The following is a 12,595-nucleotide window of genomic DNA, read 5'->3' on the forward strand; positions in this document are numbered from 1 at the left end:
GCCTGTTATGTTGCTTTACAACTTTTATGCATCTTTTTTTAACATTGTTTTTAATGCTTATTGTTGAAATTTTAAAGATCATTATTCTTTATTTTTACTGTTTTTATTATTTGTATCTCTGACAGGACTATATTTCATTGATGTATTTTATTGTTTTTTGTTTTTAAACAGACGTAGATGGCCTTATCACACAGGCCCTACTGACGGGTGACTTCGAGGCGGCCGTGGAGCTCTGTCTCCATGACGACCGCATGGCGGACAGCATCATCCTGGCCATCGCTGGCGGTGCCGAGCTACTGGAGAAGACCCAGAGGAAATATTTCCTCAAGACGCATGGCAAGATCACGAAAGTGAGCAAAATCATCATTATTTGTGTCCCTCACCGTACAAAATGACGGATTACAACATTTTGTTCTATCAGTTGGCAAAAAACAAGCAATTCATCTTTCCCGTTAGCTTATCAGCGCCGTGGTGACCAAAGACTGGCGCGACGTCCTGACCACGTGTGACCTGCGCAGCTGGAGAGAGGCAATGGCGGCCGTCATGACCTACGCCAAGCCTGACGAATTCTCTACACTCTGCGGTGAGTTGAAGCATTTCGTAGACATTGGTTACGAAAACTTTGTCAGTACGTTAAAGTGTGATGTCGCTGTTGTGTCGGCAGACCTCCTTGGCGCCCGTCTAGAAGCGTCGGACGAGGCCGATCTGCGAGCTCAAGCCTGTTTGTGTTACATCTGCGCCGGCAACGTGGACAAACTGGTGGCGTGCTGCAATGCCGCTGGACAGAGACACTGTCCGCTATCCCTACAGGTGCACAGGAGACACTTCCCCTTGATGAATGATCATGTTTCAGTGCTTACCACAACTCAAATTCCCTTGCTATAACTCGACCACCAGAGAGCGGTGTTGTCGCGCAATATCATATTGAAATGATAAGATGCGATTTACGGTGAAATTGCGTGGGGATGCTTTGGTCATTTCTTGTAGATTTTTGGTCAGTTCCAATAAGTTTTGGGGCATTTTCAGGTTACCTCCTTGCTAAATCATTGGCTACCATTGACTGCGCTAGACGTCCAGTCCATGGGAGGGACGAATGAACGTTCATTGGACGTCAAGCGCCGTCAATGGCACTGAAACATTAGCATTTACAGCTTTTTCTTCATTCAGTAACACTTATCAGTATAAAACAGAAATTTCTGAGGCTGAAAAAAACCCAAAACAGTTATTTTTCTGTTTTTTGTTCTTCTGTTGCGTTTTCTTCCGCTAGCTTAACTCATGCACTTACCCCTCACATTTCTGCAGATGTTTAAGTATATCTTTTCATGGGACAACACTGACAAAATGACACTTTGACACAATGAAAAGTAGTCTGTGTGCAGCTCATATAATAGTTAATTTATTCCCCCATCAAAATAACTCAAAATATAGCCATTAATATCTAAACCCCTGGCAACAAAAGTGAGTCCACCCCTTAGAAACTACGTACATCCCGAAATGTCCAAATTGAGTACCGCTTGTCATTTTCCCTCCAGAATGTCATGGTTTTTTTTGGGGGGGGGGGTTTCTTTTCTTTTTTTTTCAGTTTTCCCCTCCATGTAACAAAGCTAACATCTTCATGGTGTTCATGTCAGTGTTCATAAAACGTCAAATTCTGGCTGTTATTATTATTTAACAAGTGTAATTCTCCACCATTTAAAGTTTAGGCCCATACATTCAAAATATGAGCGCCAAACAGATGAATAACTCGCCTACGCTAAAAAAAACATACATTTTCTTCTTGAGTCACTTCATGAGTCGTCTTTGGCGTTTTTTTGTAACTAATCTTGGGTAGGGCAACCGGAGTTTGAAAACTAAACCCCGCAGCATTAGCGCATTATTTCTTAGTACTTAGCCGATAATAATGTCCAAATTTTAATGCAGTATGGAGGCCCCTACCGATACTAGTATCGGTGCAACAGTAGTTATAATTTATTGTTGTTAATGTTTCCAATTTATCAAGATAATTTTAAAAAATAACGATGGTCATAATTGAAAAAAAAAAAGTAAAATCCAATCGAAACAAAACCCCACAATAAGGATGATTGTCCCAGAAAAAGTGTTTTTAAAAAAAAAAAAAATTGACAATGATTTCAAATACACGATATAAATTTTCTCTCAAATGAATGAATGATTATTCCAAGATGTGTTGCTGGCAAGATATTTATGAAAGAGTAAAAATTGTGACAACCATTCTATTCTATCCTCCATACAGGACCTGGTGGAGAAAGTTGTGGTACTCCGGCGCGCCGTGGAGCAGACACAGCGCTCGCTTCCCAACGCTAACTTCGGCGTCCTGCTAGCAGAAGAAATGGGTCGCTACGCTGGCCTTCTGGCCTCGCAGGGCAGCCTGTCCACAGCCATCAGCTACTTGCCAGACAGCAGTGGACAGGTGAGCTTGTTAGGAGGTCGTTTTTTTGCTACCTAGATGGCTTCTTTAATCATTAAATGAACCGGCATTTTCAGACTGTATAATTCCCCGTGTTATTTATGAATTTCGACAGGCTAACGAGCTTAGTTACGAGTTAGCCGACTTTTCATTCATTTTGTTTAACTTTGGATGTGTTTAAAATCTTAAAATGCTAGCATGAGTGCTTATAAAACTAAACCTTACGTACCTAAAACTCACCCAAAATCCAAAACAGTTGTGACATTTTTTGAACATTTTGTTGTTGAAACATTTCAGACATTTGAATGAAAACCATCGCTTTTGAGCAAAACAGCATATCTAAAAGGTGGTGATGTTGTTCAATCAATCTATCGTTACGCAGCTAATGCTTGGTGCCACTACGGAAGAACGTATTAAGGCTAACCGTGGATAGTTTGCCAGATATTAACAAAGGATATCTACAGTTTGCTACGACGTAGATGATATGCTAGCACGCGGCTAGCTCAGTTATTTAGTCAACATAGGGATTTACTTACCAAAGAAGGCTTTTTATAAGCATCTTATATGTATTTTCATTCTTAAATGTTAAAACATGTGAGTCTTATAGTCAGGTCAACTCTATAGCACAGAATTTACAATAATCCAGTACCTACTTTGTTACATCAGTAAATGAACGAGCAATGTTGGCATCATATAAGGTGGCATACCAAGTTGCTCAGTGCAAAATAACCCCACACCATAGCAAAGGGGCTGATACTGCCTGCAGCAAAAATAAAAACTGTCCGTCTGTCCAGTGACACGATTCAGTTTTGTTTTTTTGGTCAAATTGTTTGGCATATTGGCCTCATGAATTAATGTTGCGAAACAATTTGAAATTATTATTAATTATTGATTTTATTACATTTTATTTTTCTGTGTTAAATGATCAAGAAATGAACCTTCAGTGTATTTTTACTGTTTGGATGTGACTTTTTTTTTTTTTTTTTAAATCAAGGCCAAATGATGCGCTTTAAGTCTTTTCTGTTACAAACAAAACAATTAGAGATGCAACAATTAATCGACAACTAATCGATTAGCAAATTAACCGACAACTATTTTAATAGCCGATTAATCGTTTGGAACCTTCTTCACCTTAAACTTGTCTAAATTCTTGAAATTATAACAAATATTACTTTTCCGTTGTAAATATTATCATATTTCTTCATTATATTTTTGTTAAATCAAAGTAGCACATGAACAAAATCTGCTTTTACTTTGGAAAACAACAATTCTTATTTTTGCCAATTTCCGGACATCTTACTGTCTAAACTAGCTTCTGAATAAAGCTGCAACAACTAATGGATTAAATTGATTAATAAATTAGTTGCCAAAGAATTTGATAATCGATAAAGTTCACGGAAATTGTCGTCCATTTTGTCTTCATTGCTACTTACGACATGCCGAAAACAACTTCAAGGTAAATTGTGAAGGTAATTGAAAGAAGTGACATTTATCCGAACAATCGTTTGATTAATCGTCCGATGAATCGATTATGAAAATTATCGTTAGTTGCACCCCTACAAACAATGTTAATGAAGTTATACTTTATTGTAAGTTGATCTGTATTACTTTTATTTCTTTAATATTAAAAAGGACACAATGTTATGCAGAGATGTACTTATTATGATTATAATTTTATACACAAATGATACTATTTACAGTGGCGGCAGAGAGTTGGGGGGCATCACGTTTGTCTTCCTGGGGGGCGGGGGTTTGGGCGTAACAGAAAATAATTGAGAAGCACTGCAATAATCCAACATGTGCATTCCCTCAACAGGTGGTTGTACAGCAACTCCGTGAACGCCTGAGTCGGGCTTTGGGTCAGCAGGCAGGTCCGGTTCAGACCCCTAGACCTCAACACGCCACACCTCAGCCTCTCCATACTTTCACCCCGGCCCAAGCTACTGTTCCTGTCGCGGCGCCTGTACCCGCCTCCATTCCGGCCCAACAGCAGTATTTCCAACCTGTAGGTTCTATCACGGACCCATGTATCTCCATTTTTTTAAAGAAATTTTGTTTTTAAGGTAAGGTCCGCTTCCACTGTCACTTCGTGGAGTAACCAGACGCCGACAGCCCTCCCCAACGTCCCACCTCCCATTCAAACAGGCCCTACTTCTGAGCAACAGCAGGTACCCAATTTTGTCACTTTTTATAGGAAGGAGTAATTGGGTCATTTTTTTTTCCATAGGATGCCATTGGGACATAACAGAGTGGACATTTTGTGCTAAAGTTAGCCCTCACCCTAGCTTTACTAGCATAATAACTAATATGACTTTGGATACTTGATGAGCAGTGTTGTTAATCTTACTTTAAAAAAGTAATTGATTACAGTTACAAATTACTTCTCCCAAAACGTAATTGCGTTAGTAAGCCAGTTACCTGAATGTAAGAGTTATTAGTTATTTGCCAAAGTAACTGGTGATAATTTTCATGTTTTTTTTTTCTAAAAAAAAACCAACTCACACAATGTGAAGTTTAAAGGGTTTTTGGGACAATTGGCAAAATTAGTCCAATTCTTTACCCTACTAGACACAGGGGTATTGTGGATACTGCGATAACTAGATAGGAACCTTTGCTATGTGTGGAAGTCATTTAATGTTGTGAATCAACTGTTAAAGTTGTTAAAATTGCTCTCGTTATTGCATTAGTTCCCTTCTGTCTATTTTCGACATGTGTAAGTTTTAAAAATGTTTCATCATTTAAAGATTTAAGTTTTGCCAATTTAGTTGCATTTTAGATAAAAAGTGACTTAGGTTCGCCAGGAATGTTCTCTACAACAGAGCCTTCATGAGAAGTCTACTGCTTTAAGATGGCGGCTGTTTACTAACGCATCTAGTTCTTTATTAAACATGTTGCTAATGCCGCCATGTCTGTCATTTACATCTATTTCTGTACAGTGCCTTGCAAAAGTATTCAGCCCCCTTGAATCTTGCAACCTTTCGCCACATTTCAGGCTTCAAACATAAAGATATGACATTTAATTTTTTTTTCAAGAATTAACAACAAGTGGGACACAATCGTGAAGTGGAACAACATTTATTGGATAATTTAAACTTTTTTAACAAATAAAAAACTGAAAAGTGGGGCGTGCAATATTATTCGGCCCCTTTACTTTCAGTGCAGCAAACTCACTCCAGAAGTTCAGTGAGGATCTCTGAATGATCCAATGTTGTCCTAAATGACCGATGATGATAAATAGAATCCACCTGTGTGTAATCAAGTCTCCGTATAAATGCACCTGCTCTGTGATAGTCTCAGGGTTCTGTTTAAAGTGCAGAGAGCATTATGAAAACCAAGGAACACACCAGGCAGGTCCGAGATACTGTTGTGGGGAAGTTTAAAGCCGGATTTGGATACAAAAAGATTTCACAAGCTTTAAACATCTCAAGGAGCACTGTGCAAGCCATCATATTGAAATGGAAGGAGCAACAGACCACTGCAAATCTACCAAGACCCAGACGTCCTTCCAAACTTTCTTCTCAAACAAGGAGAAAACTGATCAGAGATGCAGCCAAGAGGCCCATGATCACTCTGGATGAACTGCAGAGATCTACAGCTGAGGTGGGAGAGTCTGTCCATAGGACAACAATCAGTCGTACACTGCACAAATCTGGCCTTTATGGAAGAGTGGCAAGAAGAAAGCCATTTCTCAAAGATATCCATAAAAAGTCTCGTTTAAAGTTTGCCACAAGCCACCTGGGAGACACACCAAACATGTGGAAGAAGGTTCTGGTCAGATGAAACCAAAATTGAACTTTTTGGCCACAATGCAAAACGATATGTTTGGTGTAAAAGCAACACAGCTCATCACCCTGAACACACCATCCCCACTGTCAAACATGGTGGTGGCAGCATCATGGTTTGGGCCTGCTTTTCTTCAGCAGGGACAGGGAAGATGGTTAAAATTGACGGGAAGATGGATGCAGCCAAATACAGGAACATTCTGGAAGAAAACCTGTTGGTATCTGCACAAGACCTGAGACTGGGACAGAGATTTATCTTCCAACAGGATAATGATCCAAAACATAAAGCCAAATCTACAATGGAATGGTTCAAAAATAAACTTATCCAGGTGTTAGAATGGCCAAGTCAAAGTCCAGACCTGAATCCAATCGAGAATCTGTGGAAAGAGCTGAAGACTGCCGTTCACAAACACTCTCCATCCAACGTCACTGAGCTCGAGCTGTTTTGCAAGGAAGAATGGGCAACAATGTCAGTCTCTCGATGTGCAAAACTGATAGAAACATACCCCAAGCGACTTGCAGCTGTAATTGGAGCAAAAGGTGGCGCTACAAAGTATTAATGCAAGGGGGCCGAATAATATTGCACGCCCCACTTTTCAGTTTTTTATTTGTTAAAAAAGTTTAAATTATCCAATAAATTTTGTTCCACTTCACGATTGTGTCCCACTTGTTGTTGATTCTTGACAAAAAATTAAAATTTTATATCTTTATGTTTGAAGCCTGAAATGTGACGAAAGGTTGCAAGGTTCAAGGGGGCCGAATACTTTTGCAAGGCACTCTATATATGTGATATCTACCGAAGCATCATGTGGGTGTTGTTTGTAGGCTATCGGCTACAGTCAGGTATTGTTGGAGCCACCTAGCATAGTAGCATCGCGTTTGCAACGGCGTCACACTGCCTTGCCTCATCCCCACTCCTGCTCTGCTCGCTCGTCTCCGTGAGTCAGTCTTTTTCAGACTTTTCTTGCCTCAGTCAACCAACATCGTAACGCATAGTAACGCACGCCTTTCCCGCCTCAGTAACGGTAATAGCGTTGCAAAAATGAGTAATTAATTAAAGTAATTAATTAGATTACTCACTACTGAAGAAAGTAACGCCGTTATTAACAACACTGTTGATGAGACATCTATCATTTAAAAATAACCTTCTGGAATGTTTCAATTCAATTACATATAGCCTTAACAGCCTTAACCCTTAGTAAGCCCCAACTCTTATCTAATATTTCCTCGTATAGTCCCATCAGACAGAACCACCAAAACCCACGTATGGGATGCCGCCATCTGGCTCAGCCCCGCCAGCCTCCGCCGCCCCTGCTTACATGTACTCCCAGCAATACCAACGTAAGTAAAAGTACTTAAACATTAACAAACATAAAATGAAGACTCCAAAGTATTTTACATCCTCTAAACCGCCAAACATTTCCCAGTGGAAATATTTGACATCCCAGCATGCGGCTGTGACTACTTGCTGGATAGGTTCAATACTAACAGCATCTTTTGAATGTCAGCTCACTCTCAGGTCCAGCACTTCCCACCTGGAGCCTATCAACCTCTTCACTACTCTGAGCCCCCTTACCCACCTCAGCCACCCGGCTTCCTGAACCATTGCCTGCCTTCCTCTTCTTCTTCCTCCCTTCCTCCATTCTCTCCCACCTCCTCCTCTTCTGGAGCATCTTTCCAGCATGACGTGCCGGGCTCCCCTGGGTCCTACGTGCCGCTTACTCCAACTGGAGGAGTCTCAGGTACAAAGGTCTTTGTTTGATTCGACTCAACAGGACCCCTCTGTCGTCTTTGTGGACAATAGGGGGCGCTGAGTTTGACTCGACGCCCAGATTGGGATAGTTTCACGCAGCATCCTTGTACAGTGGTACCTTGACATACTTCACATCGACATACGGCGTAAAATTTGACTCGTCGTTTGTCTCACATATGACGACATGCTCGAAATACGACGATTTATGACAGCGTCACAGTTTTATTGTTTTCCTGCAAGACTGCAGCACGGCTGATTTTCTTGAGAGAAATCAGCATGGGTCCCAAGAAGGTGAGTGCAGGCGGTGAAAAAGGAAAAAGTGATGCTTACTGTTGAAATTAAGAAGGAAATGATAGACAAATATGAGTGTGGTTTGCGTGTGAGTGAACTGGCCCGACAATATGGCCGGTCTCCGACCTCTGTTCACCAGTCACCCAAATTTATTATTATTATTATTATTATTGAAACATCGGCATGGAAGTCGCCAGCTTTGTCAGGTTTTTAATCATTTATTTCACAACTTGTAATATAATGGGTGTTTGTTATAATGTATTCTGATGGGGAAAAACAAACGACCATTTCGACTTATAAACCAGGTCCTGGAACGAATTAAATTCATATGTAGAGGTACCACTGTATAAGGGAACAACTACACATAACAGTGTAAATCTATTAATACAATTTTGGGAACATTTACTCGTTGTTTTTATTAGTGGAAACTGGGCTGCCACAAATGATTTTGATAGTCAGCTAAATCGCATTCTTCTTTGTTCAAGTTATAAAAATAAGGTAATATATTCACAATTTTTCCTTTTTTGAGTGGGAAAAAAACTTTTAAAATGTTTTAAAAGTTTTAAAAAGAATAGTCAGGGATAGTGGACATCTATTCACAAGTTAGCATTAGCTTAACTTGTTCATTGTCAGCCCAAGTCATATGTTGCAGTAGTTAGTCAAATATTACGAGATACATCACATAAATATAATTTCAAATATAACAGCATAAAGTAGTTAACCTGTTTTTACAATTTCGTTAAAATGTCCCAACTCCACTGTTTTTAAACGATTTTTTAAATAGGTAGCTAATCAGTTTGTATATAAATCACATTATTTACTGTTTGTTATAAAAGTAGGGGAATATTTACACAGTTTTTACTTTTTTTTTGTGAAAAGGAATAATTTTAAATGTTTTCAGTTGATTTTTAAAAGATTTAAATAGAATATTCAGGGACAGCGGACATCTTTTCAAAAGTTTGCATTAGCTAGTTCACTGTCAGCCCAAGTCATGTGTTCCGGTAATTAGTAAAATATTACGAGATCAAGTTCATGCATCATATAAATATAATTTTAAACAAAACAGCATAAAGTAGTTAACCTGTTTCACAAAAATTTACCAATTTGACTGTTTTTAAACTATTTTTCAATAGTTAGCTAATCAGTTTGTATGTAAATCACATTATTTACTGTTTTTTATTAAAAAAAAAAAAATGGGAATATTTATGGTATTTTTCTTTTTTTTTTTTTAATGAAAAACATAATTTTAAATGTTTTAAATTAAGTTTTAAAGGATAGGGGAAAAAATGAACTCTTTCAGGGACAGTAAACATTCAAGACTTAGCGTTAGCTTAACTCATTCAGTGTCAGGTCGTGTGTTGTAGTACTCAGGAAAAGAAGGAAATTGATATTGATAACACAGTTGATGGCAATAGACGTCCAATCCATTTCAACTAGGAATGGATTAAAGAAATGGATTAAAATGGATTGGACGTCTATTGCCAGAAATGGCAGGCAAAATTCAGCTGTGTGACGTCATGAGATTTATAAAACAAAGCAAACAAAAACGGTGTGTATATATAAAGGAGATTATTTATCATTCAAAATGATTATTTAAAAAATACACCAATTTCTGCTCACCATTTTAACTCATCAGCTGCCATTGACATCGACAGACGTCTAATCCATTTGCAGTTCGGAGAGTGGCAGCGAATGAACGCCTCCCAATTCAAATGGATTGGACGTCCACTACTGATGAGCATATTTAAATAGGTTTCAATGCTGAATAACCTCCTAAATATAAAATTATCCAGGTTTTAACTCATTGGCTGCCATTGACAGCAATAGACGTCCAATCCTATTTATTTTATGAAATAATGAAGCTGTTAGAACGGTCAATGGCAGCCAATTTAGTTCATTTGGATCAACAATGATTTGATAACAATATGGTGCGATGTATCCCAAAATTGTTTTGTTTTGTGTACAGGTCCTCAGAATGGTTGGAATGACCCACCGGCCCTGAGCAGAACATCTAAGAAGAAGGTAACTCCTCCTTTGGGAAAATTTACTTGAAATCTGATTTATTTTCAGATAAACATTAATTTTCTTATAGATTCCAGAGAACTACACCCCACCAGCCCCCATCACAGCTCCCATCATGGCTCCTCTGGGAGCAGACCCTCACGTCATGCCAACACCCTCAGGAGTGCCGCAGGGCTCCATCCCAGGGGTCCAGCAGATCCTACCACAGACTCTTAACCCAAGCGTACCTGCCGAGGGAGCACCCGGCGGGCCAACGGGTGATTGCGTTCAGGTGAAATGTTTCAATATTAAATTCATTAATATTACTATTATTAATGCACTTACCCACTGTTGATTATTTTGAAGCAACAATAATTCACCAGAATCAGTCTCTGTCTATCTGTCCAACCGACAAAGAGAAAATTAATCTGAAATTGCATCTAGCCAATGCAGTCGATCCCCGCTGAGAAGATCACCAAAAAACCCATCCCAGAGGAACACCTGATCTTGAAGACCACCTTCGAGGGTCTGGTCCAGAAGTGCTTGGCCGTCGCTACCGACCCGGTGAGTAGGGTTATTTTTACTGGCTCAGCAACCAGCTCCTCAGATGACAGTTTTCACAAGTGTTGCACAGATACCATGTTTTAGCTCCTGACTGTGTACAGATACTGTAAAAAAAAAAAAAAAAAACTGCTTATCAACCTTCGTGCCTACCTGGTATGGATGACAATAAATGAATGAACTCTCCTAAAACTTGGCTTAAAATGTTAGTTAAAAAAAAGTTAATCCAATTTGGTATCAAGCCTGATAATTGTAATAAATCCACAGGTTTTATACCACTTTAGCTTAGTTCGTGTGCTAATCACTTATGCTAGGAGAGGACACAAGTTTGCTAGCTTGCTTTTTCCAGTTTTCCCTCCTTGAAGCAAGGCTAACATTTTCATAGATGCACTTATCAAATTTATTGTTCATAAAACTTCAAATTCTGGCAGGTATTATTCAGTATATTCTTTACAGTTTCAGTATATTTATCCACCATTTCAAATATAGGCCCATACATCAAAAATATGATACATAACCAGAACAACAACTCTCCTAGGCTCGAAAAATAAAAGTACTTTTTTAGGGCTGCAGTTATCGATAATTTTAACAGATGATTAATTGATGACCTAGTTCGAATAATCGAGTAATTGGATAAGGAACATAAAAAAATTAAAAGACCTTAGCCGAGCCTCAAACGGTATAAAATGATAAATAACAATGTCGCTGGCGCGAGCGATTATTTGAGTAGTTGATTAATCTGTCAACTAATTACTTCGAATAATCGAGTAATCAGATCTTCTAGCTTCAAACATCATAAAAAAATGACAATCTAGCGCAACAAAAGAAACAATTGGCTAATTTGCATAGCAAAAGTCCGCCAGCTTAAATGCTATAAAATGCTAACGCTGTACTTGTTTTACAATGCTGTTAACAAATCGTTCAAACCCATATTCCCACAAAAAACGGCTAAATATACCTATAAACTAAATTACGAATGCGTTAAAAAAAAAAAAAAACTTTAGCTCAAACAAAAACGTAGCTTATGTTGGTCCATAGACTTCATAACGTATTGATGGGGCCAATTCGTAGGGGGGCTATTTTTAAAAACTTCAAATTGCAATATTTGCCAAACCAAAGCTGCTACCGACCTAAAACCAAAACAGGCACCTACCTTAGCCATATATGAGTCTCCATGAGCAGTGGCATCAAAAAATTCAAAGTCGTTTCCTTATAAAATTATTTTCTATATAAGCATAACACTACTTAGAATGGCTATAAAAGTCTCAGATTTTAACTAGATGCACAAAAATCACCAAATGCAGAGATAATCACCTAAATTTTCAGGATCAATAGCAATATTTAACATGTAAGTTTTTGACCAAAATAGCAACTTAGGCTAACAGCTAATTCATCACTCAATTTAACATCAGAAACTTAATACGTGAGGAAAACACGCAGAATCAATTATAAATAATATGTAAATAGATTATTAATAAATTCTATATACAATCACAACTTATTATACAATAGAATAGCCCTTTATTATCATTATACACTATATACTGTTAGCGAATGAGGCTAGCGGCCGGCTGGTGAAAACAGAGCTTCTCTGGCGAAAATTCTTGTGAATAAAAGCTTATATCCCCAAGATCCTCATAGATATGGACGTAAAACAGTCTCAATTCTTGGTTTAAAGCAAAGAAACTGTGCAGTTAACGTTTACCTTACGTATATTGTCGAAGTACAATGCTACTATGTTAGCGAATGAGACTAGCAGCCGCCTGGCATAACAGGAGCTTT

At 38.5% G+C, this 12,595-nt stretch overlaps 1 protein-coding gene across 1 annotated transcript in view; it reads left to right on the forward strand.

Annotated features, from left to right (window-relative positions):
• Nucleotides 1–12,595, forward strand: part of sec31a (SEC31 homolog A, COPII coat complex component) — a 43,886-nt gene that overhangs the window by 23,324 nt on the left and 7,967 nt on the right. The window contains exons 15-25 of the mRNA XM_057819058.1: nt 172–350; nt 457–583; nt 665–810; nt 2,252–2,428; nt 4,242–4,430; nt 4,489–4,593; nt 7,443–7,548; nt 7,716–7,949; nt 10,218–10,273; nt 10,344–10,544; nt 10,697–10,816. Coding sequence (XP_057675041.1) covers nt 172–350; nt 457–583; nt 665–810; nt 2,252–2,428; nt 4,242–4,430; nt 4,489–4,593; nt 7,443–7,548; nt 7,716–7,949; nt 10,218–10,273; nt 10,344–10,544; nt 10,697–10,816 — 1,640 coding nt within the window. The remainder of the gene's footprint in view (nt 1–171; nt 351–456; nt 584–664; nt 811–2,251; nt 2,429–4,241; nt 4,431–4,488; nt 4,594–7,442; nt 7,549–7,715; nt 7,950–10,217; nt 10,274–10,343; nt 10,545–10,696; nt 10,817–12,595) is intronic.

The sequence above is a fragment of the Corythoichthys intestinalis genome, chromosome 17, assembly GCF_030265065.1.
Source record: "Corythoichthys intestinalis isolate RoL2023-P3 chromosome 17, ASM3026506v1, whole genome shotgun sequence".
In the NCBI taxonomy this organism is placed as follows: domain Eukaryota; kingdom Metazoa; phylum Chordata; class Actinopteri; order Syngnathiformes; family Syngnathidae; genus Corythoichthys; species Corythoichthys intestinalis.